At 41.7% G+C, this 24,838-nt stretch overlaps 1 protein-coding gene across 1 annotated transcript in view; it reads left to right on the forward strand.

Moving 5' to 3' along the window:
• CFAP44 (cilia and flagella associated protein 44) overlaps positions 1 to 24,838 on the forward strand; it is a 108,666-nt gene that overhangs the window by 12,045 nt on the left and 71,783 nt on the right. Inside the window, exons 6-15 of the mRNA XM_008146602.3 lie at positions 2,667 to 2,769; positions 6,636 to 6,852; positions 7,305 to 7,419; positions 10,268 to 10,432; positions 12,448 to 12,603; positions 14,330 to 14,377; positions 14,969 to 15,068; positions 17,936 to 18,030; positions 21,286 to 21,495; positions 22,144 to 22,254. Coding sequence (XP_008144824.2) covers positions 2,667 to 2,769; positions 6,636 to 6,852; positions 7,305 to 7,419; positions 10,268 to 10,432; positions 12,448 to 12,603; positions 14,330 to 14,377; positions 14,969 to 15,068; positions 17,936 to 18,030; positions 21,286 to 21,495; positions 22,144 to 22,254 — 1,320 coding nt within the window. The remainder of the gene's footprint in view (positions 1 to 2,666; positions 2,770 to 6,635; positions 6,853 to 7,304; positions 7,420 to 10,267; positions 10,433 to 12,447; positions 12,604 to 14,329; positions 14,378 to 14,968; positions 15,069 to 17,935; positions 18,031 to 21,285; positions 21,496 to 22,143; positions 22,255 to 24,838) is intronic.

Consider the following 24,838-nt stretch of genomic DNA (forward strand, 5'->3'; position numbering starts at 1 on the left):
TTTTTCCCCATTGACCCCCTCCAGCTCGCACCCATGTCCATGGGTTATGCATACATGTTCTTTGGTTAATCTCTTTCACCCACCCAACCACCCATCCCCATCTTCCCTCTGAAATTCGACAGTCTATTCCATGCTTCTAGGTCTCTGGAACCATTTTGTTCATCAGTTTATTTTGTTCACTAGATTTTTCAAAGGAGTAAGATCATGTGATACTTCTCTGACTGGCTTATTTCACTTAGCATAATACTCTCCAAGTCCCTCCATGCTGTCTCAAAGGGTAAGAGATCCTTCTGTTTTTACTGTTGCATAGTATTCAATGGTATAAAGGTACCACTTGGGCTGTTTTCAAATCTTAGCTATTGTGAATTGTGCTGCTATGAACATAGGGGTGCATATATCCTTTCTGATTGGTGATCCAGGTTTCTCAGGATATATTCCTGTAAGTGGGATCACTGGGTCAAATGGCAGTTCCATATTTAATTTCTTGAGGAAGCTTCATACTGTTTTCCATAATGGCTGCATCAGTCTGCATTCCCACCAGCAGTGTATGAGGGGTACCTTTTCTCCACAACCTTGCCAGCACTTGCCATTTGTTGATTTGTTGATGGTAGCCATTCTCACAGGTGTGAGGTTATACCTCATTGTCATTTTAATTTTCATCTTTCATGATCAGTGACTTTGAGCATTTTTTCATATGTCTCTTGGCCATTGGTATGTTCACTTTGGAGAAGTGTCTATTTAGGTCCTTTGTCCAGTTTTCAATTGGATTGTTTATCTTTCTTTTGTTAAGTTGTATGAGTTCCTTGCATATTTTGTATATTAACCCTTTATTGGATGTGTCATTAGCAAATATGTTCTCCCATACAGTGAGTGGGCTCCCTTTTCATTTTGTTGATGGTTTCTTTTGTTGTGCAGAAGCTTTTTATTTTGATGTAGTCCCATTTGTTTATTTTCTCTTTTGTTTTCCTTGCCTCAACTTCATTTTTAAATATTTTGACAAGGTTATGAGAAACCTGTGAGAAATGTGTTAAGGGGCATATAAGCTATCTTCTAGAAAAGATGGGGTGAATATATATGGTGAGTGTAAGTAAATGACTTACTAGTTCCGGGGTCCCCACTAAAAATGAAGCAAAACACCAAAACTCAACCCCTCAGTAGCGTCCTATCAGAAAGCACAGAAACTTTTTCACTTACTACAGGTAAGACCTAGAAGGATAAAAGAGTTGCTTGAATCCCCATTCAGGTTTCTGAGACCACAAGTCCTACGTAATATTTATTTGTAAATGGATATCTAGAAAGATATAGTCTCAACCCATATCCTCCTAACTCCTTGGAATCTACCCTTTTTTAGTTACATTTGCTTCTTGGCTCCAACATCTGGCTTGAATTCTGTCTCTGATGTTTACCAGCTGTATAACTTTCAAGCAAGCTCCTTAACCTCTCTGTGCCTCAGTTCCTCATCAATAAGATGGGAGTGGTAATGGTATCCCAGCTCATACGGTTAATGTGAAATTTAAGGGAAATGATGCTTATATAAAACCTAGATTAGGGTCTGGCACGTAGTAAGCCCTCAATAAATGTTAGCTGCTTTCAACGTTATACTTATTCTACCGAGTGTCCATCCTATAAATCAAAGCCATGTTTCAACTCGAAGTGGTAGGTTTTTACTTGACTGGAAGAGAAAGAGGCAACCTGCCAGTAGGAAGTCAGCCTATCATAGGTCTTATCAGCCATGTGTGGAGGGAAGAAAATGATCTGCAACATTGTCTTGGGTACCAGAACTTCCAGTGCAGTCTGTATCAGAACCAAGCCTCTGGTCCTTAGGAGTATAATCTGGAGTTGCACAACAGTGACTGAAAATAGAAATTTGTAAGTATAATATGTGTTTGAAATAGCTTATTCTTATAACAATCTATTCTGATTTTGATTTTTTTGGCTACCCATTTACTCTTCCTGTATGTTGGCTTACCAATGAACCAAAGTAACAGAAATGAACATATGATTCTATCCAGTTTATACCTCTATCGTTTGAAATGCTGGCACCAAATAATTGATCCAGAGCACGTTTATTATATTTCCCTTTGTGTCTGCCTTGAAAATGGTGTGACTTTCTTACTTCTAGTAAGTTTGCATTAATTTGTATTAAGTTTTTCCAAGGCAAAAATTTTAAAATTGGGATATAAACTATTCTGGAAACATGCATTTTTCTATACTAAAATTTAGGTTGATGTATATGAAGGGTAAACAATTCATCCGAATTAGTGGTTCCCAAGGAGTGGTTTTCAGGCCACAGCATCAACCTCACTTGGGAGCATGTTAGAAATGTAACTGCACATCCGTGAGCCGCAGCCCTGACTTACTGAGTCAGACCCTCTAGTGGGGGGCGTGCAGTCTGCGCTTTCGTAAGCCCTCCCTGGGATTCTGATGCACTCTAACCACTGAGAATCACTGTTCCAGCTCTTCTGAAAATGACTGTTAATAAAAGTAAAACTTAAAATGAGCATTCTAGTTTTCAGTTAAATCATATCCATCATCAAGTATGTATCTATTGGAGTGGATCCTAACAAACAAATTGTAAGACAACAGTTGCTAAATACTGCATTAATAGGACTATTTATATGAAAATCTCTGCTTTATTATTTTAGTGAGATTTTATTTTTTTGCAGGTTCACCCTTATAAAACTCACTTCGCAGTCGCTGAAAAAGGAGTTGCCCCAAAGATAATCATCTATGAATATCCTTCTCTGAGGCCCTACAGAATCCTTCGGGGTAAGTCCAGTAGAATCGTTAAAACACCGGTGTTCGCCCTATCTGGTTTTGCTCAGTGGATAGAGCTTCGGCCTGCAGACTGAAAGGTCCTGCCTGGGTTTGATTCAGGTCAAGGGCACGTGCTCAGGTTGCAGGCTCTATCCCAGTAGGGGCGTGCAGGAGGCAGCCAATCAATGATTCTCTCTCATCATTGATGTTTCTGTCTCTCCCTCTTCCTCTTCCTTCCTCTCTGAAATCAATAAAAATATATTAAACAAAACAAAACAAGACAGTGTTCAAGGTCAACAACATTCTGAAGGACATGCAACATTATTATATCAGTCAGGGTCCTCCAGAGAATCAGAACTAATAGAAGATCGAAGAGAGACATGGTCTCAACCCATTTCCCCCTAAATCCTTGGAATCTACTATCTTCCCCCTTTATTTAAAGGAATTGGCTTATGCAATTGTGGGGGCTGGCAAATCTGAAGTCTGTAGGACATTGCCTGTTAGATCTGTCCAATTCTGAGAGATGGGTATTGAAGTCTCTAAATATCTTAGTAGATTCATGTATTTCTTCTTGAAGTTTTTGTCTGTTTTTGCCTCATATAGTCTGATGCTCTGTTGTTAGGGACATACATGTTAAGAATTATGTCTTCTTGGAAAATTGAAACCCTTTATCATTAGGTAATGCCCTTCTCTATCTCTGATAATTTTCCTTATTTTGAAGTCTGCTCTATCTGAAATTAATATAGCTACTCCTGCTTTCTTTTGACTAGTGTTAGCAAGATATATTTCTCTCCATTCATTTACTTTTAATCTACATATGTCTTTATATTTAATATGTAGTTGAGTCATGTATTTGATTCACTGTGATTCACTCTGTCTTTCAATTGGTACATTTCGACCACTGGCATTCAAAGTGATTATTTATATAGTTGGATTAATATCTATATTTATTAGTTTTCTATTTGTTGCCCTGTTCTTTGTTCCTATTTTTTCTCCCACTTTTTTCCTACCTTTTGTGGTTTTAATTTTATATGATTCAATTTTTTCCCCTTTCTTAGCATGTTATATATTTCTTTTTTAAACTTTTTTTAGTGGTTACCTAGAGTTCACAATATACATTTACAACTAATCCAGGTCTACTTTCAAGTAACACTATACCGCTTCACAGGTAGTGTTAGTATCTTATAATAACAAAATAATCCTAATTCCTCCTTTCTGTGCCTTATATCATTGCTGCCATTTATTTCACTTATATATAAGCTTACATTCTTTTCACTTATCTATAAGCATACCTATATACTCAAATACATTGTGGCTATTATTTTGAACAAACTGTTATCTGTTACAACAATTAAGAATAAGAAAAAAGTTTTAATTTTACCTTCACTTATTCCTTCTTTGATACTCTTCCTTTCTCTGTGCATATCATAGTTTCTGATCTCTGTTATTTTCCTTCTCTTTAAAGAACTCAACATTTCTTGCAAGGCAGGTCTACTGGAAGCAAATTCCCTTTATATTTGTCTGTCTGCAGGATGATTTCACTGGGTACAGGATTCTAGGCTGGTGTTTCTCTTGTCTCAACACTTTAAATATTTTATTCCACTTTCTCCTTGCTTGCCTGGTTTCTGAGAAAAAGTTGGATTAATTCTTACCTTTGTTCTTTTGTCAGTAAGGGACGACCCCCCCACCCCCCAGCTTCTTTCAATATTTTTTCTTTATCTTTCAGTTTCTGTAGTTTTGGGGACATTTATCCTGGCTGGTGTTCTCTGAACTTCCTGGGTTCATGGTTCGTTGTCTGATGTCAATTTGGGGGAAATTCTCAGTCATTATTGTTTCAAATATTTCTTCTGTTCCTTTCGGTCTTCTCTCTCTGGTGATCCCATTACACATATGTTGCACCCGTTGTAGTTGTCCCTCAGCCCTTGGCTATGCTGTTCTGTTTTTATCAGTCTTTGTTCTCTTTGCTTTTCAGTTTTGGAAGTTTCTGTTGACATAGCCCCAGCTGTGTCCAGTCTACTAATAAGCCCATCAAGGCATTCTTTATTTCTGTTACAGTGCTTTTAATCCCTAGCATTTCTCTTTTTGGTTCTATTTTAGGATTTCCATCTCTCTGCATACATTGCCTCTCTGTTCTTACATGTTGTCTGTGTTATCCATTAGAGCCCTTAGCATATTAATCGTAGTTGTTTTGAATTCCTGATCTGATAATTCCAGCATCTATGCTGTCTGGTTCCAATGCTCGCTCTGTCCCCTCAAACTGTGCTCCATGCTTTGATATGCTGTATGATTTTTTCTCGAGAGCCAGAGTTGATGTACGCAGCAGAAAGAACTCCTTTAAGTGGGCCTCTAGGCGTGGTGGTAAGGTGTAGGGGGAGGGGAAGCATCCTCTAGTCCCATGATTAGGCCTCAATTTTTAGTGAGCCTGTTCTTCTGAACTGTGAACTTTAAAATGTTACTCAGTACTTTTCTACCCCCAGAGGTGGGAGAGGATGGCTAGAGTGGACTGGAGTTGGGGACAGGCACGCCTTGGAGATATTGCAGGGTTGGTCCTTTTATTTTTATTGTCAGATTATTATTCAAGATTGAGCAACTTTACAGTAACATCTGCAACACTGCAGCTTTAATCTCTTAGTTTATTTTTAAATATTCTTAGATTACCCCCTCTCTTCCTCTGCAATCAAGCAAATATTGCAGTAACGTGAGTTGTAATCATTTTGTTGGTGGAGCGCTTGCCTTCAATTTGTACAAAGCACAGCATCTGTGAAGACAGTTAAGAAAGGGCAGTAAACGGGCAAGCCTGTGTTTTAGTTACTCCTTATAATACCCCAGCTTTGCAGGCGCTGTAATTGGTTTCTCCTGAGGGCAGGCCTTATTCCTCTCCTGAGGGCAGGCCTTATTCCGAACAGACTGCTGGGGCATTTCCAGAGGCTCCTTTCCCCCTCCCTCTGACGGGAGTCGCAGGGGGTTTTTCTAGACGTTTACTGTGGAAGCCTGGTCGCGCCCTTGGAGGTAAAGCTCACAACACTGTTAGGGCCACTTTATGACCGGGTCCCCCTGGAGTTTTTTACTCTCAGACTGGTCCACACAGAGCTTCCGGCAATTTGTCAGCAACAGTTCAGGTTCTGTTTGTTTGTTTTAATCTTTATTGTTGAAAGTATTACATAGGTCCTCCTTTCCCCCTCTTCCAGCCGCTCCCTTCCTCTCCCCACCCCCAGGCCCTCACCACCCCATTGTCTGTGTCCACTGGTTCCCCCGCTTTTTGGCTCCTTCTACCCCTGATCCCCGTATTCACCTGTCAGTCTCTCCGGTCTTGAGGTTAACGGTTTGGCTGGGCCCTTGCCTCTCTTGTGGACCCAAGAAGAGTTGTCAGTTTTTCAGTCTGTTCAGCTTTTCACTTGTTAGGACGGAGTCGTGACTTCCTAGCTCCTTACCAGGAAACCTGAAGTCGTCAACTTTTATTTCGTGATTGTCTCCCTCCCCGCCCCACTGGCAAATTTAAAATTATAGATTGAGTTCTTTCTGCTAGCATGCCTTTGTGCCCCCCTCCCCCACTACATAAAATGGAATGTTTTCTCAAGTTGTTTTTCTCACGTAAAATGTGATTAGGATTTATTTATCCTCCATCTATATTATGTAATTCTTTCTAAAACCAAGGGTAATGAACGGTGTTAGAATTATTTATTTAGCATCCTTCTATAAATACACATCATGAAGGGGTCTCTCTCTTCTATCAATACACATCATGAAGGGGTCTCTCTCTCTCTCTCTCTCTCTCTCTCTCTCTCTCATTCTCTTTCACCTCTCCTGTGTGTGTGTTTTAAATCATACACTTTAAAAAATGAAATAAATATTGCGTCTGTTCATCACTTGCATTTCAGATGGGGCTGACTTTGGCTATGCTTACGTGGACTTTAACTACAGCGGAACGCTGCTGGCCTCTGTCGGTAGCAGCCCTGATTACACGTTGACCATCTGGGATTGGAAAGAGGAACAGCCCATACTGAGGACAAAAGCTTTTTCCCAGGAAGTCTTTAAGGTTACTTTCAATCCTGAAGATGACGAGCAGCTCACTACAGCAGGATCGGGCCACATCAAGTATGTGTGTGACTGATGCCGGTGCTAGGGGACTATAGTGAGGTATTTTCTTAGGGAATCGACCAGCGGGAGACATTTTTGCTGATGTTGTTAACATTGAGATATCTTTAAAATGTGTTATTTTTAAAGTTAACTAATTCGATATGGGGATTTATTACTGCAGATAGCACCGACAAAAGAAGGGCATTTAATAAAGTTAGCCTGCTGCCGTCTTAGAAGCTGTACCTCCTAAAACAGTTTGTATATTGTCTGCCTAAAGTTGGCATAGTATTTCCAAATTCATACTGAACTTTCACATTGCCTGTTAAATTTGTTGTTTGAAGCAATATTGTATGATGGATAAGCTATTTTGGCATATTAATCAGATGAATGAATAAAGGTAATAATATTTGTGACTATGAAATATATAAATGCTTTGAGGTAGGTACATTCAGTCTCTCTCTTGTCTGCAGGTTCTGGGAAATGGCTCAAACATTCACTGGTCTCAAGCTTCAGGGCTTCTTAGGTCGATTTGGCAAAACAGCCACTACCGATATAGAAGGCTACATGGAGCTCCCAGATGGGAAGGTGAGTACAATGATGAAACTATGTCTTCAAGTGACGTGCACATATGAAGGCACATTATGCATTCTAAAGGGCACTGCCAATATTAGCAATAACAGATCCTATAATTGTGAATATAGTGAGCATTTAATTTTGTCTCTTCAGATGATCAATTTAATTAACATATTTCCATGAAATTGTCATAACCCACATGCACCCATCATTGCTATTTTGTTTTTCTTAAACCTCACCCAAGGATATTTTCCCACTGATTTTTAGAGAGAGTGGAAGAGAGAGGGAAAGACAGAGAGAAATATCGATGTGAGAGAAACATATCGATTGGTTGCCTCCTGCACGAGGCCTGGGCCCTGACCAGGGAGGAACCTGCAACCGAGGTACGTACTCTTGACCAGTTCGAACCTGGGACCCTTCTGTCCACAGGCCGACACTCTGTTCACTGAACCAAAAAGGCTAGGGCTTGCTATTTTGTTTTTAATAAATATTATACACAATATGCAGACATTTTCCTCAGTTAATATAATGATATCCTTGTCACTTTTATTTGTCATGGAGTTGCAGTGTTTATCGTTCCCTTCTTTTCTTTTCCATGATGCTTCAAGAGGATTTACTAGGTCAAAGGTTATATACTGTCTTGTGGCTTTTATTTTTATTGTCAGATTATTATTCAAGATTGAGCAACTTTACAGTAACATCTGTAACACTGCAGCTTTAATCTGTTAGTTTATTTTTAAATATTGTTAGATTACTCCCTCTCTTCCTCTACAAAAAGTATAGGCATATTACCTATAGAATTAGTTCTCCATTAATATTATATTTGGTTTCCTATTAGGATTATTTTTGTGATCATTTCAATTATAAGTAAATACCAGTATACAAATATTACTCTAAGGAAAAAAATGGTCTAGTCCTCTATCTAATGGGATGGGATGTTCTTAATTTGAAATCATGGCATGTAGGAGGAAATAAAAAGCATTGGATGCTGGCTAGGCAATAGTATATCCAAACCTATAAGATGATTGTAAATTATTCCACCTTCAAATTCTGAATACTGTAAGAATTAAGTTATATAAAGATTAATAGAACCTTTGTTAAAAACATGGTGTGAGATGTATCTTTAAAAGGTTCAGTAGAGATTGTGTAGATGTAGGGGAGAAAAGAAGTCTTTTTAAATAAGAGAGCCACAAAAGGAAATGCTTATCATTAGGAATAAATATCAGATATTTAAAAGACTAATTAGAATAAAGATTTCATATTGGAAAAGAGTGGGGAATTAGATTGAGAAGTATGGTTAGGTCCTCGTGTGTGAGGGGTTTAACAGCCAGGCAGAACTATTATATATTGGAAAAGTAGACTTGCAAATGAAAGAAGTTGTAGATACATTTGGCCACACAATGCCAGGTGAACTAGAGGAGGGAAATCTGGAGTCAAGGAGATGAGCTAGGAAGGAAGATGTTGCTTTCCTCTAAGAAGGGGTGATCAGGGCCTAGACTTTCCTGAAGACAAATGGAACAGGAAAGACAGACATGAATGACATTTCAGAAAGGAATGCCTTGTAAGCTTTGGTGAACTTTCGTGGCTTTGGTCACTGGACAGAGAAACCAAGTCTAAATGAAGACTCTACCCCAAATGGACTGAAGCTTAATAGGTAAATAGATAAGAACAGGTAGACAAATGGGTAGAAAAGACTGAGGGAGGTCATAAGTTACTCTGGGTGAGAGGGAAGTGGGGATGCAGAATCTAGAGCAGGCTGGCAGGAATTTGGTCAGTTTCCCAAAGGGCATTCCATGGAGCATTCGTCTGCACAGCAGCTCTATGAAAGTAAGACTTCCTCTTCAAATTCCTTCATAACTGAAGTTATTCTTGGTGATTCCCAGTGAATGCCTCCAAGGAGTCCTTGAGGAGAGAAACGAGTTTGCCTTTGTTTAATCCAGCATCTGTCTCCTTAGGCAGGGGTAGTCGGAGCAGAAGCGTTTGAGCCACAGTGCCTGGTTTAGAATCCGGACTCCTCTGAGTAATTTTGAGCAAATTAGTTAACTGTCCTGTTCTTTAATTTTTTTTCTTTTGTAAAATGGAGATAATAATAGCCAGAGCTTTCCCTGGCCCACATGGTTTTGTGTGAAAAGAAAAACTGTCTCTCCTGGGGAAATAAAGTCTCAACTTGCACAGCTGTACGTATTATTCCCAATAAATGTACCTGGTTCGTATAGTTGTTATGATTACATAACTTTATGTATGTAAGGTGTCCATTAATATTACCTTTTAGGTACCGCCTGTTAAAGGTCCTAAGAACTAGTGTTTGGTGGTATGTACTTTGGGAAGTGCTGGATTAAATGGATTTACATGAGGTGGTTCCAGATGACTATCCTTCTTTGAAATTGGATACTGTTATGCTATAATCTTCTGAGTCAAGTAATGCCCTCACAACTTATCAAATATCTTATAACAGTTGATATTATCATACTTAAAAAGTAGACTCTCATCTGTCAAGAACTTTAAACATGCCTCTAATTTTTGAGCCAGTAATTCCATTCCTGGATTATGTCCTTAAGACATGTACAAAGAAATGTATAAAAGATACGTTTGGAAAAAATACCAGCAGCATACAACCTAGTCACAATAATGAAAATGATGCATAACCCTCGGAGGAAATACATCAAAATGGATTAGTGGTTCTTCCCGGGGCAGTGTGTTTTCATTTCTATATTTTCTTATTTTTTCCGTCTTAAAAATTTTTACTTCCATAATCAAGAAAAATAATCTTTTAAAAATAATTTTTTCCTACTATTTGAGTCATAAACATACACATGTGTCCGTCTTAATGCACATTCCTTCCTCTGTGCACACCTGCCAGGTGCTCTCGGGGTCAGAATGGGGCAACATGCTGGTCTGGGAAGCTGGCCTCATCAAAGTGGAGCTCTGCCGCACGGCAAGCACAGTGTGTCACCATGGCCCCATCAACCAGATCATGCTGGACGAGGGGGAAGTTATCACCATCGGGTCAGATGGATGGGTTAGGGTAAGTTTTCTTGGTTCTTGGACAGCAGCATCCACATCTAAGCCTTGCAGATCACACAGTTGGTTCTACCTGTTTTTTATTTCTCGCAAAGGTCACTTTATGAAGAAAATTAGTGGTCATTTACTTCCAGGGCCAACTCATTTTAAAGAATGCTTCTCTTATGGTTAATATTTGAATTCTAGTCAAAATTAATTTACAGCATCTGAGCTCTGACGTGTTCTGAGGGGATCTTTTGTTATGTTGATTCTGTTGCTGAAATAGTAGCCTCAGAAAATGAAAGCCCATGTTATCACAGTGTAAACAGTGGACACAGATGTTCTTCTAAAATGTCCATTATGAACAGGTCATTTTCTAGGGACCAAAGTGCCAAACATTGGTTGTTGTTTTTTCTTTTTTTAAAACTTGACCTGAGGATATGATTTTATTTATTTATTTATTTATTTATTTATTTATTTATTTATTTTTTTAGAGCCAGAGGGAGGGAAGGAGGGAGGAAGAGACAGACACATCAGTTGGTTGCTTCCTGTGCGCCCTGACCAGGGGTTGAAGCTGGAACTTAACTATATACCTTGACCTGGAATTGAACCCACAACCTCTTGGTGTACAGGATGATGCCCCAACCAATTAAGCCACCCAGCCAAGGCTTGTTGGTTATTTCTTCCTGAGTTACTAATCAGGAATATACTCAAAAGTGAGATGAGAGGGTTTGGCTATGGATGCACCCTCCTCCTTGCACCTGACACTAGTGAACTCAACTGTGGACACTCTCCTGCCCATAGTGTGGAAGGTTGCTGCTCCTGGTTATGGTCACACCTCCGTGTGTGTACCCTGCTACTGCTGACAAACCTGGAGCCTCCTGATTTGTCTTGTGGTCCCCTTGGTACAGATTCCTTCTGGGGCCTTTCATAAGGAAGTGGTAGTGTTCTCTGGATATTCTTTAGGACGTATGATTACCAGAAATAAGACTGCTTTCTAAACAGTCTGGTCATTGTTGACACCTACAGAGCGTACTATGTCTAATATATTGTTTATGCCATATCCTCTGCCTCTTACCATTGGCTTTTTGAACCCAAGTATAAATTTTTTACATTTACCATATTAAATTTAATCTTGTAAGATTTTACTCATTACTGAGAGATAGTTTATGTTCTTATTATTATGTCATACAATATATTCACTGTTCCCAAGATATGTCACCCAAAAATGACAAGGTACCAAATGGAATAAATTCTCAAGAGAAAAGTTAAGTATTTCACAGAGGATACCTTCATGGACACTGCTAATTTTTAAGGTTGCTTCTCTTTTCAAAGTCCACCCTCATCTCCTCACTCCCATTAGGAAAAATGTACCCCAAATCCCAGGCATTAGTCTGGCCCTGGGACCTGGGCCTCCAGCCACAAGGCTAATACCAATCCTCCCAGAGTCTGAGTACTGAGTCCAGGATATGGCAGGGTGTGTCAACAGAACCATCAAGACTGGGCTTTGGCACTTCACAGAGGAAGTCCTTCAGAGTCTCTTTGCTACATGAGGTGACTGTGCTCCCTCATCCTTCCTGTAGCTTTCTGGTCTCCTAAACCAAGAACAACAATCCTTATCTGGTTAGTGCAGTTTAAATCAATGATAAGGAAGAGGGATATTTTCTAATGAATACATCATCTACATTCATTTTTTTTTTTGTGCTTATAATGAAGATGGTGTTTAAATTATTAAGCGAGAAGTTCCATTTCCCCTTTCCAGGGGCCTACTAGCATATGTGTATAAAACAGGGCTTAGATGTCTTGCTGAACAAGTGAACCATTTATTCCTAATAGCCACTCCATATGCAGAAAGACCTGTCAGAAACCTTGAAATACAGATTACTTTGGGAAAATTGGAATTCTTAATCAGAGTTGTATTTTCTCACAAATCTCTATAAATACTAGTACAAAAGAATTTCTTTGTATTTATTTTCTGGCTTAGAAAACAAATTCAGAAACTGCTGTATAACTGAAGTATTTTCTTATTAATTTTATGAGATATGGGATTTTGAGACCATAGATACTGCTGATACTGTAGATGAGACTGGATTGCTAGAGATTGAGCCCATCAATGAACTTCAAGTGGACAAGAACGTTAAACTCTTCTCCATGATAAAAATGAACGAAGCTGGAAATAACTTTTGGTTGGCTCAGGTAAATTACATTCTTCCTTCTTGGCTCTTTTAAAGATACCCGGACATAAACTTAACAATTTATTGTCATTGTAAGTCCATTTTACTATTAAGACTACTATTGATACCTGAATGAAGAGTTCCTGAATTTGGTATTTTAAATGACCTATATTTTATACACAGAAAACCTGTTAGGAACATTTGTATTATGTTAAACTAACTATAAATATAATGAGATTGCTTAGTTTACAGTGTGGTTGTGTTCTAAGATATACAGAAGTTGATTTAGTTATGTTTCAGTCACACTTAAAAAAATATCCTAATATATAAAAACCCAGGGTCCGTAATGACCGAAGGCTCGACTGGCAATCCAGCACTGACTGCCAAGAAGGCTGTGGATCAGGCCCAGAGAGAAGCCGGAAGAGAGAGGCAGGGTCTGATCTACAGCTTCCGTGGCAGCTGTTGATCAGCAGTTGCCCCTCTTTTTCTCTCCGGGCTTCACCAGCAGCCATGCCTCTGTTTCTCTCTGGCCTTCTGTGGGGGCTGATGATCAACCCTGCCTCTCTGATCAGGCCTGGAGATAGGCCCAGAGACACTGGCTGGCATAGAAACCAACCAATCAGAACCAAATCTGGGTGAACCGCGAGAAGCCAATTGCTGCCTAGGAGGCACAGCTTTGGAGGTGAGATCAGGCCAGCTGACTGGCATAGAAGTTGGGGGCAACCAGGTCAGCTTACTGGCATAGAAACCAACCAATCAGAACTAAATCTGGGTGCAGTGCAAGGAACCAATGGCTGCCTAGGAGGCGGAGCTTTTGACACTGACTGGCATGGAAACCAACCAGTCAGAACCTAATCTGGGTGAACTGCAAAGGCAGAACCTAAGGTGGGGGCTGAGGAGGGATTTTAAGGGCAACAGCTATTTGGTGTAAGGTGTAAGAAAGCGGTTCAATTTTTTAATGACCAGTTTGGCAGTATAGTCATCTGGCTATCAGTCCAAATATAGGGATAATGTATTTTTGTCTGCCAAGAGCATCTCCTCCAGCTGAAAAAGTCTCCCCCCCATTTAAGCAATCCTATCCTATATAATTTATGTACACTAATAAAAGGATAATATGCTAATTAGGCAGGGTTGACTGGTCATCTTCTGGATGTCCGACTTCCTTCTGGACAAAGCCATGGTGGTGGGGGCTGAGGGAGAGAGGGCCATTGGGGGCGAGATCCGGCTGGTAGGGGAGGGCAGTTAGGGGCGATAAGGCCAGCAGGGGAGAGCAGATGGGGACAAGATCAGGCCAGCAGGGGAGGGCCGTTGGGGACGAGATCAGGCTGGCAGGGGAGGTCAGTTGGGGGCGATCAGGCAGACAGGCTGAGGCAGTTAGGGGTGATCAGGCAGGAAGGCAGAAGGGTTAGGGGCAATCAGGCAGGCAGGCAGGTGAGCGGTTAGGAGCCAACAGTCCCAGATTGCGAGAGGGATGTCTGACTGCTGGGGTACCCAATTGGAGAGGGTGCAGGCTGGGCTAAGGGAACCCCTCCCATGCATGAATTTTGTGCACCAGGCCACTAATATATATATATATATATGTGTATGTATGTGTGTATGTATATATGTGTATGTATGTGCATATATATATATATATGTTTTTAGTATTACTGTTTGTCCTTACTTTTAATCATAGGAAGAAAATTATTTTAATTTGCTAAAACTTCAAAATGATAAGACAAAATGTTATTAGGTATTTAATTTTTTAGGATTCCAGTGGAGCCATATGGAAGCTTGACCTCAGTTTTTCAAATATTGTAAGTTGCATGTTTTTTAATTTTTTTCTAATTTTTATAATAATCTTCATTATTCTTTATTAAAAGATACTTTTTCTTTCTCCATAATTGATCATTGTTCCCATCAAAAACTTGGTCAAGATATCCAATTCCTGAGAATTCATATTGTTTTCTTCTCTCTCTTCTTTCCTTATTGTTGTACATTTAAAAAGGTCTATCTCATAGCAAAAGTTACCAGAAAAGTGGCAATGACAACAGCTAGCATAGAGCACTTCACAGTTTTCATAAACATAAGCCATTTGCATTTATATTATCTCATGTAATCCTCACCCCTATCCTACTTACTAGGCAGGCAGTTGCCATCATTTTACTGATGAAGAAATGGACACTGGCATTCAAAGTGGCTTGTGCAAAATCGCACAGCCAGTACTCCATTGCTCCTAATTCCAAAGTCCAGCGTTCTTTCTGACCAATAATGCTTTTTCTTATTTCTAATCAGATAAAATCACACATATAGTTACAGGGTGATATTTGTATTTCTTTAAACTTGACCTTAATTCTATGTCAAGCTATCCTTGAGATCTAACATAATTTCTGTCTTTTGATGATTAGACACAAGATCCAGAATGCCTCTTCTCCTTCCATTCTGGAGCCGTGGAAGCCTTGGCCGTGTCCCCTATCACTTACCTTATGGCCACAACTTCCTTGGACTGTAAGTAGGAACTTTAATTAAAATATAGCTGTCCTTTTTGTTTTGTTTTCAATACAATTTTTTGTACATGTTTGATTAAACGCATTTGAGATTTTTTCCAAAAGGGGAGCCTCTTAATGGCAGTGAGATGAGTCTTTGTGGTGGGGAGAGGGCAAAAAAGGCAGCAGCCATGGTTACTGTGAGATTAAATGAGTACACAGACAGTACATCAGTCATGAAAATGCTATTCATTTTGGTTTTATTTGCGTTTGTGCTGTTCTTTTTCTTTCTATCTCCTTTCTTCCTTCTTGACTTATGGGGAAAGATGCTCTGACCAGTAGGCGAGCTTCCTGCTGGGGTCTGGCCGATCAGGACTGAGTGAGAAGGGCCGGACATGCTCTGGAGCCCTCCCATAACCTCTCCCTGGCTGGCGAACCTCCTGTGTCCCTCCCCGGCCCCAATTGTGTACTGGTGGGGTCCCTCAGCCTGGCCTGCACCCTCTCACAATCCAGGACCTCTCAGGGGATGTTGGAGAGCCTGGTTCATGAATTCGTGCACTGAGCCTCTAGTTGAATATATTCCCTATGCTATACTTTAACATTCCTGTGACTGTTCTGTAACTACCAATTTGTATTTCTTAATTCCTTCACCTTTTCCACCCAGTCTCTCAAGCCCTCTTCCATCTGGCAGTCATCAGTTTGTTCTCTGTATACATGAGTTTGTTTCTGATCTATTTATTTACTAGAGGCCCGAGGCGTGAAATTCATGTGGGGAGGGGGAGGCGTGTCCCTCAGCCCAGCCTGCACCCTCTCCAATCTGGGACATCCTCTCACAATCCAGGACTGCTGGCTCCCAACCACTCACCTGCCTCTGCTTGATTGCCCCATTTCAATTAGTGTATTCTTCGTTTTTGACTGCTTCTTTCTTGCGTTTTTCTTACCTCTGCTTTTGTTTCCTATCTCTTTGTTGAAGTTCACTAAGTTCATCTTCTTATTGAGCATCCTTATAACCAGTGTTTTGAACTTTGCACCTAGTAGATTGCTTGTCTCCATTTTGTTTAGTTATTTTTCTGGAGTTTTATTCTGTTCTTTCATTTGGGGTAGGTTTCTTTGTCTCTTAATTTTGGCTGCCTCCCCATGTTTGTTTCTATGCCTTAGGTAGAGCTGCTATACCTCCTGGGATTGGTAGAGTGGTCTTATGTAGTAGGTGTGCTGCAGAGCCCAGTGGCATAGTCTCCCCATTCACCCGAGCTGGATGCTCCATTTGTGCCCCCTGTGTGGGCTGTGTATACCCTCCTGTTGTAGTTGAGTCTTCATTGCTATTGGCACCATTTGCTGTGAGGACTGACTTTGATCACCATGGAGGATAAGCTCTACAGGGGCTGGCCCCACAGAACAGGAATTACTTCAGCAGTACTCTGGTGCCTGCTGAGTCCATCCCTTAAGTGTGTTCTCATGGAGGAGGTTGGGTGGTGCTTTGATGTGGTCTGAAGCTGTCCACCAAGTGAACTGGCTCCGGGACTTCCTGGGAGGTACAGGCCAAGGTCAACCTGTGCCCTGCCCAGAGCCTCCTGGCATGAGCTACACAATGACCTGCAGATGGCTGCTATTTGTGCTGGGTTTGGAGGTGCCCAGGAGAGACCAAGCTGAGAACTAAGGTCAGCTACCACTAGTGCTGGGCCTGTAGCCACTTACAAGAGGTACATAGCAGGGGAAAAGCCAGATGTTTCCTGTTTGAGAGATTTTGGAAAAGTGTGAAGCATGATCCAAGACAGGCCATTTGTATGGAAAAGCCACTGGAAATGGCTTGGGTTGGGTATGAAAGTTGGGTGGGGTGGGGTTTCAGGGAATCACCAGGGTGGGGAAAATGGAGACAAGTTGACAGAGACTCAAATATGGCACTTGGGTGCTGGCTCAGTGGGAGCAGGCCTCAGAAAAGAAACAATGGCCTCTGCCAGCACTTCTGTCTGGGAGAAAGCTGCCTCTCCAGCTCTCACCTCCAGGCCAGATAACTCTGTCCCTCCCTGTACATCCCTAGTGCCCAGGCACGAACTCAGAATAAGTCAATCTGAGTAAGTCTGTGTGTGGGTCCTTTCAGGGGAACGCCTGGGACTCTGTCTCACTCAGCCATAATCCAAGCTGGTTTTTATAGCTAGAAGTTAATGAGGACTTCTCTTTCTAGCACTGGAATCCTGGGCTTGGAGGCCTGGGATGGAGTTGGGATTGCTTGTTCTTTAGGGGATCCTCTGCAGCTGAAATGTCTGTCCCGATTTTTATCTGCCACATGTGGATGTGGAACCCATTCTAAGCCTCTGCCCCTCCTACCAGTTTTGATGTGGCTTCTTCTTTATATTCTTAGCAGTAGGGCTTCTATTCAGCTTGATTTCAGGCAGTTCAGAATGATGGTTCTTCTGTAGTTTAGTTGTAATTCTAATGTGGTTAAGGGAGGATGCGATTACTGCATTTATCTATGCCCCCATCTAAACCAGAACTCCCACTTATCTTCTTTATTACACATGTTTATAAATTATCCAATCAAGACTATATTTAGAAATTTTGTTGTTGTTGTTGATCCTCACCTGAGGAAGGGAGGGGGGAGAGAGAAAAACATTGATGTGAGAGAGACACATTGATTGGTTGCCTCCTGCATGCTCCCCAACTGGAATTGAACTCTCAATCCTTTGGTGAGTGGTCTGATGCTCTAACCCTTGAACTACACCAGCCAGGGCATATATAGAAATGTTTTACTAGGGAAAGGTTATTGGATTATCAGTGGATGTAGTTATTTATGGAATTTCTTATTAAAATGCTCAACATGTGAAGTGAGCCAAGGTTATTTAAAAAAGGATTACATATACATTTGTTTCTTTTAAAACTATCTTTCTATAGGCACTGTTCGAATCTATGATTTTTCTAGCAAACTTTTTTTGACTCGTGTGAAATTCAAACAAGGAGGCACCGCCCTTGCTTGGGTACCTCGTCTGGTAAGTTTATTATAATGAACTTTTACTAGATTTTATTAATAAATATAGTATACAGTGCTATTTCTTGGAAATACAGATATTTTTCGACTCTGGATTTCAGAGAAGAATAAACATTTTAAGTTAGTTTAGTCACTTAGAATGTGATAGAAATCAATGTTGACCTTGCTATTGTTGTAATTTTCTTCCTGTTTTAATGAAAATCTATTTTTATGCTACCTGCAGATTAGTAATAGTTCCATGTTACAAAGTGATTACACAACAGAACTTTTTGTATATATCCTCTATCTGCCTGGCTCTGATTTCATTAATTCTGTTTATATTTCCAGCATGCCTACCAGGTGCTGGGCCTTGTTCTGGATTCTATAGCAATGAACAAAGATAAAAATACTTGCCCTTACTGCACCTTACACTATAGTGGGAGACAAGAGTTGAAATAAAATACAAAATGTTTCAGGCTTAAAGTAGATGTGGAGATGGCTGGAGTGGAGGGGGATTTCATGATGGGATCAAGATCAGAAGGAGAATTTAGGCCAGGGGATAGAGGCAGAACAATGATTAGGCTAGAACCGTGGTCGGCAAACTGCGGCTCGCGAGCCACATGCGGCTCTTTGGCCCCTTGAGTGTGGCTCTTCCACAAAATACCACGGCCTGGGCGAGTCCATTTTGAAGAAGTGGCGTTAGAAGAAGTTTAAGTTTAAAAAATTTGGCTCTCAAAAGAAATTTCAATCGTTGTACTGTTGATATTTGGCTCTGTTGACTAATGAGTTTGCCGACCACTGGTCTAGAACAAGTAGAAACCACAGATATTTGGGTTACCAAACTTGGCTCATTCTTTATTCTAATCTTTTTACACCCTTACTGAAGTCTTTAAAATACAGCCCAAGTAATTGAATCATTTATCCAGATGGTTGTGTGATGTCCATAGAATGTTTCCTATTTTAGCCTTTCATCCAAGTTATGATCATATGGATATTATACTAGAATTAAAATGCCCCTTCTCCGTACTCCTTTGCCTTCTGGGAAACTCCACATCATTTTTGACAGGTCAAACATCATATCCTCTGCATAGCCCTTTGTGACCCCACCTTCAAATATAGCTAAGTGTTCCTTCCTCTGTCATTTTTTGTTTTCTTATTAAGGATGTGCATATACTTCTGTTACAGCACTTAGTACAGCATATTAAGATGATTTGCTTTATTATATATCCTTTCCACAAGGCTGTTTCTTTTTTGTTGTTGTTAATCCTCACCTGAGGATATTTTTTTCCATTGATTTTTAGAAAGAGGGGAAGGAAGCAATGAAAAGGGAGAGGGAGAGGGAGAGGAAAAAGGAGAGGGAGAGACCTGCATGCTTCCCGACTGGCCGGAGGTCAAACCTACAAACCAGGTATGTGCCCTTGACCAGGAATTGAACCCATGACCCTTCAGTACATGGGCCAACACTCTAACCACTGAGGAACACTGACCAGGGCAAGACTGTTTGTTCTTCATGGTGACAATCTTACCAACTCTTTGTACCTCCAGGGCCTCTACAGTTATTGGTACATTTAGAAATTTAGTAAATGTTTGTTGAATTAACAACATTCAACTGGAGTTGAATGGAATAGTTTTCTTATTCCCAATATTTTCCTAATTGCTTGGCCTCAGGCATGATCACTGTGCTCTAAAGCAGCTATCGCCAACCGGTGGTCCGTGAGGTCTGAAAGGTTGGCGACCACTGCTCTAAAGAATACCAGGGCTGCCTGGCTGGTGTGGCTCAGTGGTTGAGCGTTGACTTATGAACCAGGAGGTCACAGTTTGATTCCCCGTCAGGGCACATGCCCAGGTTGTGGGCTTGATTCCCACTGTGGGGTGTGCAGGAGGCAGCCAATCGGTGATTCTCTCTCATTATTTACGTTTCTATTTCTATCTCCTTTTCCCTCTCTGAAATCAATAAAAATATTTTTTTTTTTTAAGAGAGAATACCAGGGCTATTGCCCTTCTCCTAATGCCTTTAAGACAACAGATTTAGCACTTTCAGGCTTTGCTGGATTTATATTCCCAACCCAGACTTCTCCTCTAAACTATAGACTATATGTCATCTTTACTTTGAGATCTCCAGGGGGCTTCAAACTCTACATGGCCAAGACTAACTTAATGACTTTCTGCTTGCCCCCAGCTATCCTCCTCCAAAAGAATAGCAGCAACAAACCACACACACACCTGGCTCCTTCCAGAGTTTCCTGACTCAGTATGTATCTTAGTTGTCATCGACACCTTCCTCTGCCTCATTCCCCATGTCCATTCATTACCAACAGGGCCATTATGCTTCTTACTAAAATGTGTCTATATCCCCCTTCTCCACTACCTCACCTCAGACCGAGTTACCACAGTCGCCGTTCTAGAGTATGGCAGCCATCTCTTCAAAGGACTCCCGAAGGTCGCCTGCCTTCCATCGGGCCATCTCAGATCTACCTCACACACAGCAGCGAGGATGACATTTCTAAAATAGCAAATCTGATCATGTCACTTCCCACCCCCCAGCCCACCACTGAAAACCTTCTGATGACTTCCTGCTGTTCTTGGGATGAAGACTATTCCTACTGTGACGTGGTGCCTGCTTATTTCCCTCGCTAGCCTCTCGTGGATGCACTGCTCCCTTACTCAGTCTGCTCTGGTCAAATTATAACTTTTTTCCTGAGTTCCATTCTTTTCTGACACATGGCATTTGCACAAGCTACAGCCTCTCCCAGAAGTGCTTCTGCTATCTTCCTATTCATTAATCCCTGGGCCTTTTTCTGATCTCAGCTCCACCATCTCTTCCTTCAGAAAGTCCTCAGTCTAGGTCCATTTTCTTTGTTATATGCTCTCAGAGAATATGTTTCTTTCCTTCAGCACTTATTTCAGTCCTTAATTCCTCACTCATTTGTGTGATTGATTAGTTAATGTCTGTCTTTCCCACTAGATCATACATCCTGTGAAAGCAGGGACTGAGACTGCTTATGCTCATTCTTGAGCTGCTGGTGGTAGGCGCCTGACATGTAGTTGACAGACACTCCTCCAACATTTGCTCATGAGTGGTTGAATTGCCATTGTTTACCCATCTCATAGTCATCCTAGAATAGATGGAGGTTACCAGAAAGTGGTAGAAGGAATTACCAATGGACAGCCATTGTTAAATGATTTAAGTCTACTAGTAAATAAAACACAAATGTAACATAGTATAACTTTGCTAATCAACTAATTTCAGATTTCTTGCATTTAATTTTTGTGTAAGGTAAGCTTCACCGGAGCACAGATTATTATAGGATTTGAAGATGGAGTTGTTCGAGTTCTTGAACTTTATGATCCAAAAGGGCTCACAATTTTTGCAGGACGGAGGAAATATTCAGATGCAGATCTTCATTTGAAACATGTTTTCAAACCCCATACTGCTCAGGTTACTGCTTTAGCTTTTGAACGTGATGGAGAAATTCTAGCCACAGGGGTGAGTAGTAGATTTTCTTTGTTTTCTATTGATCTTTGATGGTTAACCTTGCCTTATTAATCTTCCTACTTAATGATGCCTTATTTGGTGATGCTCATTTCTGAGAACATATCCATATTTTGCTTTCTTTGTATTCATATTCTTTCAGCATGGTCTGTGCATGACATTTTAAAATATTCTTACAATTTGAGTTCTAATGTTTATTTTAAAGTAATAGAAAATTTCAGCTGGGAGTCATGCAAGATGTTTTATCTATAATCAATATTTTATAGCATAGGTATATTCTCATAATAGAAGAGAAAAAATGAAGAGAATGACTATGTAAATTCTTTGTGCTTTAAAAGGTGCGCATTGGCATTGGGGAATATTTCTTTCTGAATTAATCTTATCTACAGGTATGGTGATTGATTTTTCAGAACTAAATACTGGAATACATGGTTTGTTAAGTGTTTTCATGGGGAAAATAAAGTAAATATTTGAAATAAGAATTTTTCCAGAACAATCTGGGATACGTGATCATTGTAGGTATAAGTATGCATGTAGGAATAAGTGTACAGTGGATATATGATAGCTAATAAATGCTGCTTTGAACTCTATGGAATAGATTTTATAATAATATATATTTGGCTGATTTCTTATTTTTCTTAGAGTAAAGATAAAACTGTGTTCTTCTTTGAAGTGGAAAAGGATTATAAACCAATTGGTTATATTAATACTCCTGGACCTGTTTGCCAGTTAGTATGGTCTCCGGTCTCTCATGTAAGTAATTGTTATTTGTCTTCATGCTTAAATTTTAATTACTACACAATGAAGTGATCTGATAGAGAATAGCAGGCACAATTATTAGCCCAGTACCTGGCTTCTGCATTGAGGGACCAGGATGCTGCTCAGTTTGGCTATTAGTATATCCTCAGGAGCTTCACGTTCTCCCCACTACCTCCTCTTCCTTCCACACTCTAATTAGTTGGCCACAGTCCCTTCTGAAAACATTGGGTTATATCCAGCTTTGTTTCAACAGTGGTGCCTTATCTTGATAACACAATATGTCATAAATAGAGGCCCAGTGCACGGATTCATGCACCAGTGGGGTCCCTCGGCCTAGCCTGTGGGGATTGGGCCGAAACTGGCTTTCTGACATCCCCCGAGGGGTCCCGGATTGCGAGAGGGCACAGGCCAGGCCAAGGGACCCCACCGGTGCACAATTGGGGCCGGGGAGGGACCACTGGAGGGCTCCAGGGCATGTCTGGCCCATCTCACCCAGTCCGATCGGCCGGACCCCAGTGTCTGCCCCCTGGTGGTCAATGCATGTCATAGTGACTGGTCAAACAGTTGAATGATTGGACACTTAGCATATTAGGCTTTAATTATTTAAGACTAGAGGCCTGGTGCATGAAATTCGTGCACGGGGAGGGGGAGAAGGGGTCCCCTCAGCACAGCCTACACCCTCTCCAATCCGGGACCCCTCAGGGGATGTCTGACTGCCAGTCAAACATCCCTCTCACAATCTGGGATGCTGGCTCCTAACTGCTTGCCTGCCTGCCTGATTGCCCCTAACTGCTCCCCCCGCCTGCCAGCCTGATCACCCCTAACCACTTCTACCTACTGGCCTGATCGCCCCTAATGGTTCCCCCCGCCCCGCTGGCCTGGTCGCCCCCAACTGCCCCCCCCCTGCTGGCCTGGTCGCCCCTCACTGCCCCCCTCTACCGACCTGGTTGCCCCTAACTGCCCCCCTTTGCTGACCTGGTCACCCCCGACTGCCCTCCACTGCTGTTCAGTCATTTGGTCGCCCCTCACTAACCCCCCTGCTGGCCTGGTCACCCCACGCAGCCTGCTCTTCAATCGTTTGGTTGTTTCTCAGTAACCTCCCGTTAGCCTGGTTGCCCCATGCAGCTGGCTGTTCGGTTGTTACTATGAGGGTGTCCTGGACAATTTGCATATTACCCTTTTATTAGTATAGATATGTTGACTTGGGTCTGTCAGTCATTCTGATGTTTCTGATGTTCACAAGTTCTGTTCTAAGGTCTTTCTCTTCTGCTCCCATCCCACATCCATTTTCACTTTTAATCTTCCATTCTCTCTTTCATAATGACAACTAGTGATTTAGTATTGATTACTAATCTTGTGTAATGCCTATAATTTCCCTAAGTTTGCGCATAGGATAATTCAGCCATCTAAATAGTGATTGAATGTCTAAACCAGGTGCTGTACTAGGTTCCAGGATAATAATAATACTGATGATCTGCATAGAAGTGATATCAGGATTACTGGGTTAACATTTATAATCTGTTTTAAGATATTTTAAAGAAAAGGGATAGAAAAATGTAGTAATATCAAGAAAAGTGTCTTAAAATTAACAATGCTCATTTTTTTAATGCATTTATTTATTTTTCAATTATAGTTGACATATAATAGTATATTAGTTTCAGGTATACAACACATTGATTAGACATTTATAAAACTCACTAAATGATCATGCTGGTAAATCTAGTATCCATCTGACACCATACATAGTCATTAAAATATTATTGACTACTAGAGGCCTGGTGCACAAAATTCATGCACCTGGGGAGGGGGTCCCCTCAGCCCAGCCTGCACCCTCTCCAATCTGGGACTGCTGGCTCTAGACCAGCAGTCGGACATCCCTCTCACAATCCTGGACCGCTGGCTCCTAATCGCTCACCTGCCTGCCTGTCTGGTTGCCCCTAACTGCCCCGCCCCCTGCCAGCCTGATCGCCCCTCACTGCCTCTGCATGCCGGCCTGATCGCCTTTAACTGCCTCCCCCCCTGCTGACCTGGTCGCCCCCAACTGCCCCCTCCCTGCCAGCCTGGTCGCCCCCAACTACCCCCCTCTGCTGGCCTGGTAACCCCTAATTGCCCCACCCCTGCTGGCCTGATTGCTCCCAACTGCACCCCCTGCCAGCCTAGTCACCCCTCACTTCCCCCTTACCAGACTAATTGCCCCCAACTGCACCCCCCTGCCGGCCTGGTTGCCCCCAACTGCCCCCACCACTGGCCTGGTTGCCCCCAACTGCCCCCCCCTTCCAGCCTGGCCACCCCTCATGGCTCCCCCACTGGCCTGGTTTCCCCACTCAGCCTGCTTGTTCAGTTGTTTGGTCATTCCCCAGACCAGCCCTGGGGGGCTGAGGGGACTAGGGGACTCTGAAGGCAGGTGCGTGGAGCGGCTGGACCTCCTTGGGTGCAGGCCTGGTCGTGCTGCACACCTGCCACCCAGGTGGGTCTGAGGGGACTGGGTGCTGCCATCTTGTGGCTGTGGGCACCACCATCTTTGAGAGCGTGGCAGTCAATTAGCATATTTCCTCCTTATTGGCTGTGGTCACCACCA

This window comes from Eptesicus fuscus, chromosome 3, assembly GCF_027574615.1.
Source record: "Eptesicus fuscus isolate TK198812 chromosome 3, DD_ASM_mEF_20220401, whole genome shotgun sequence".
Classification (NCBI taxonomy): domain Eukaryota; kingdom Metazoa; phylum Chordata; class Mammalia; order Chiroptera; family Vespertilionidae; genus Eptesicus; species Eptesicus fuscus.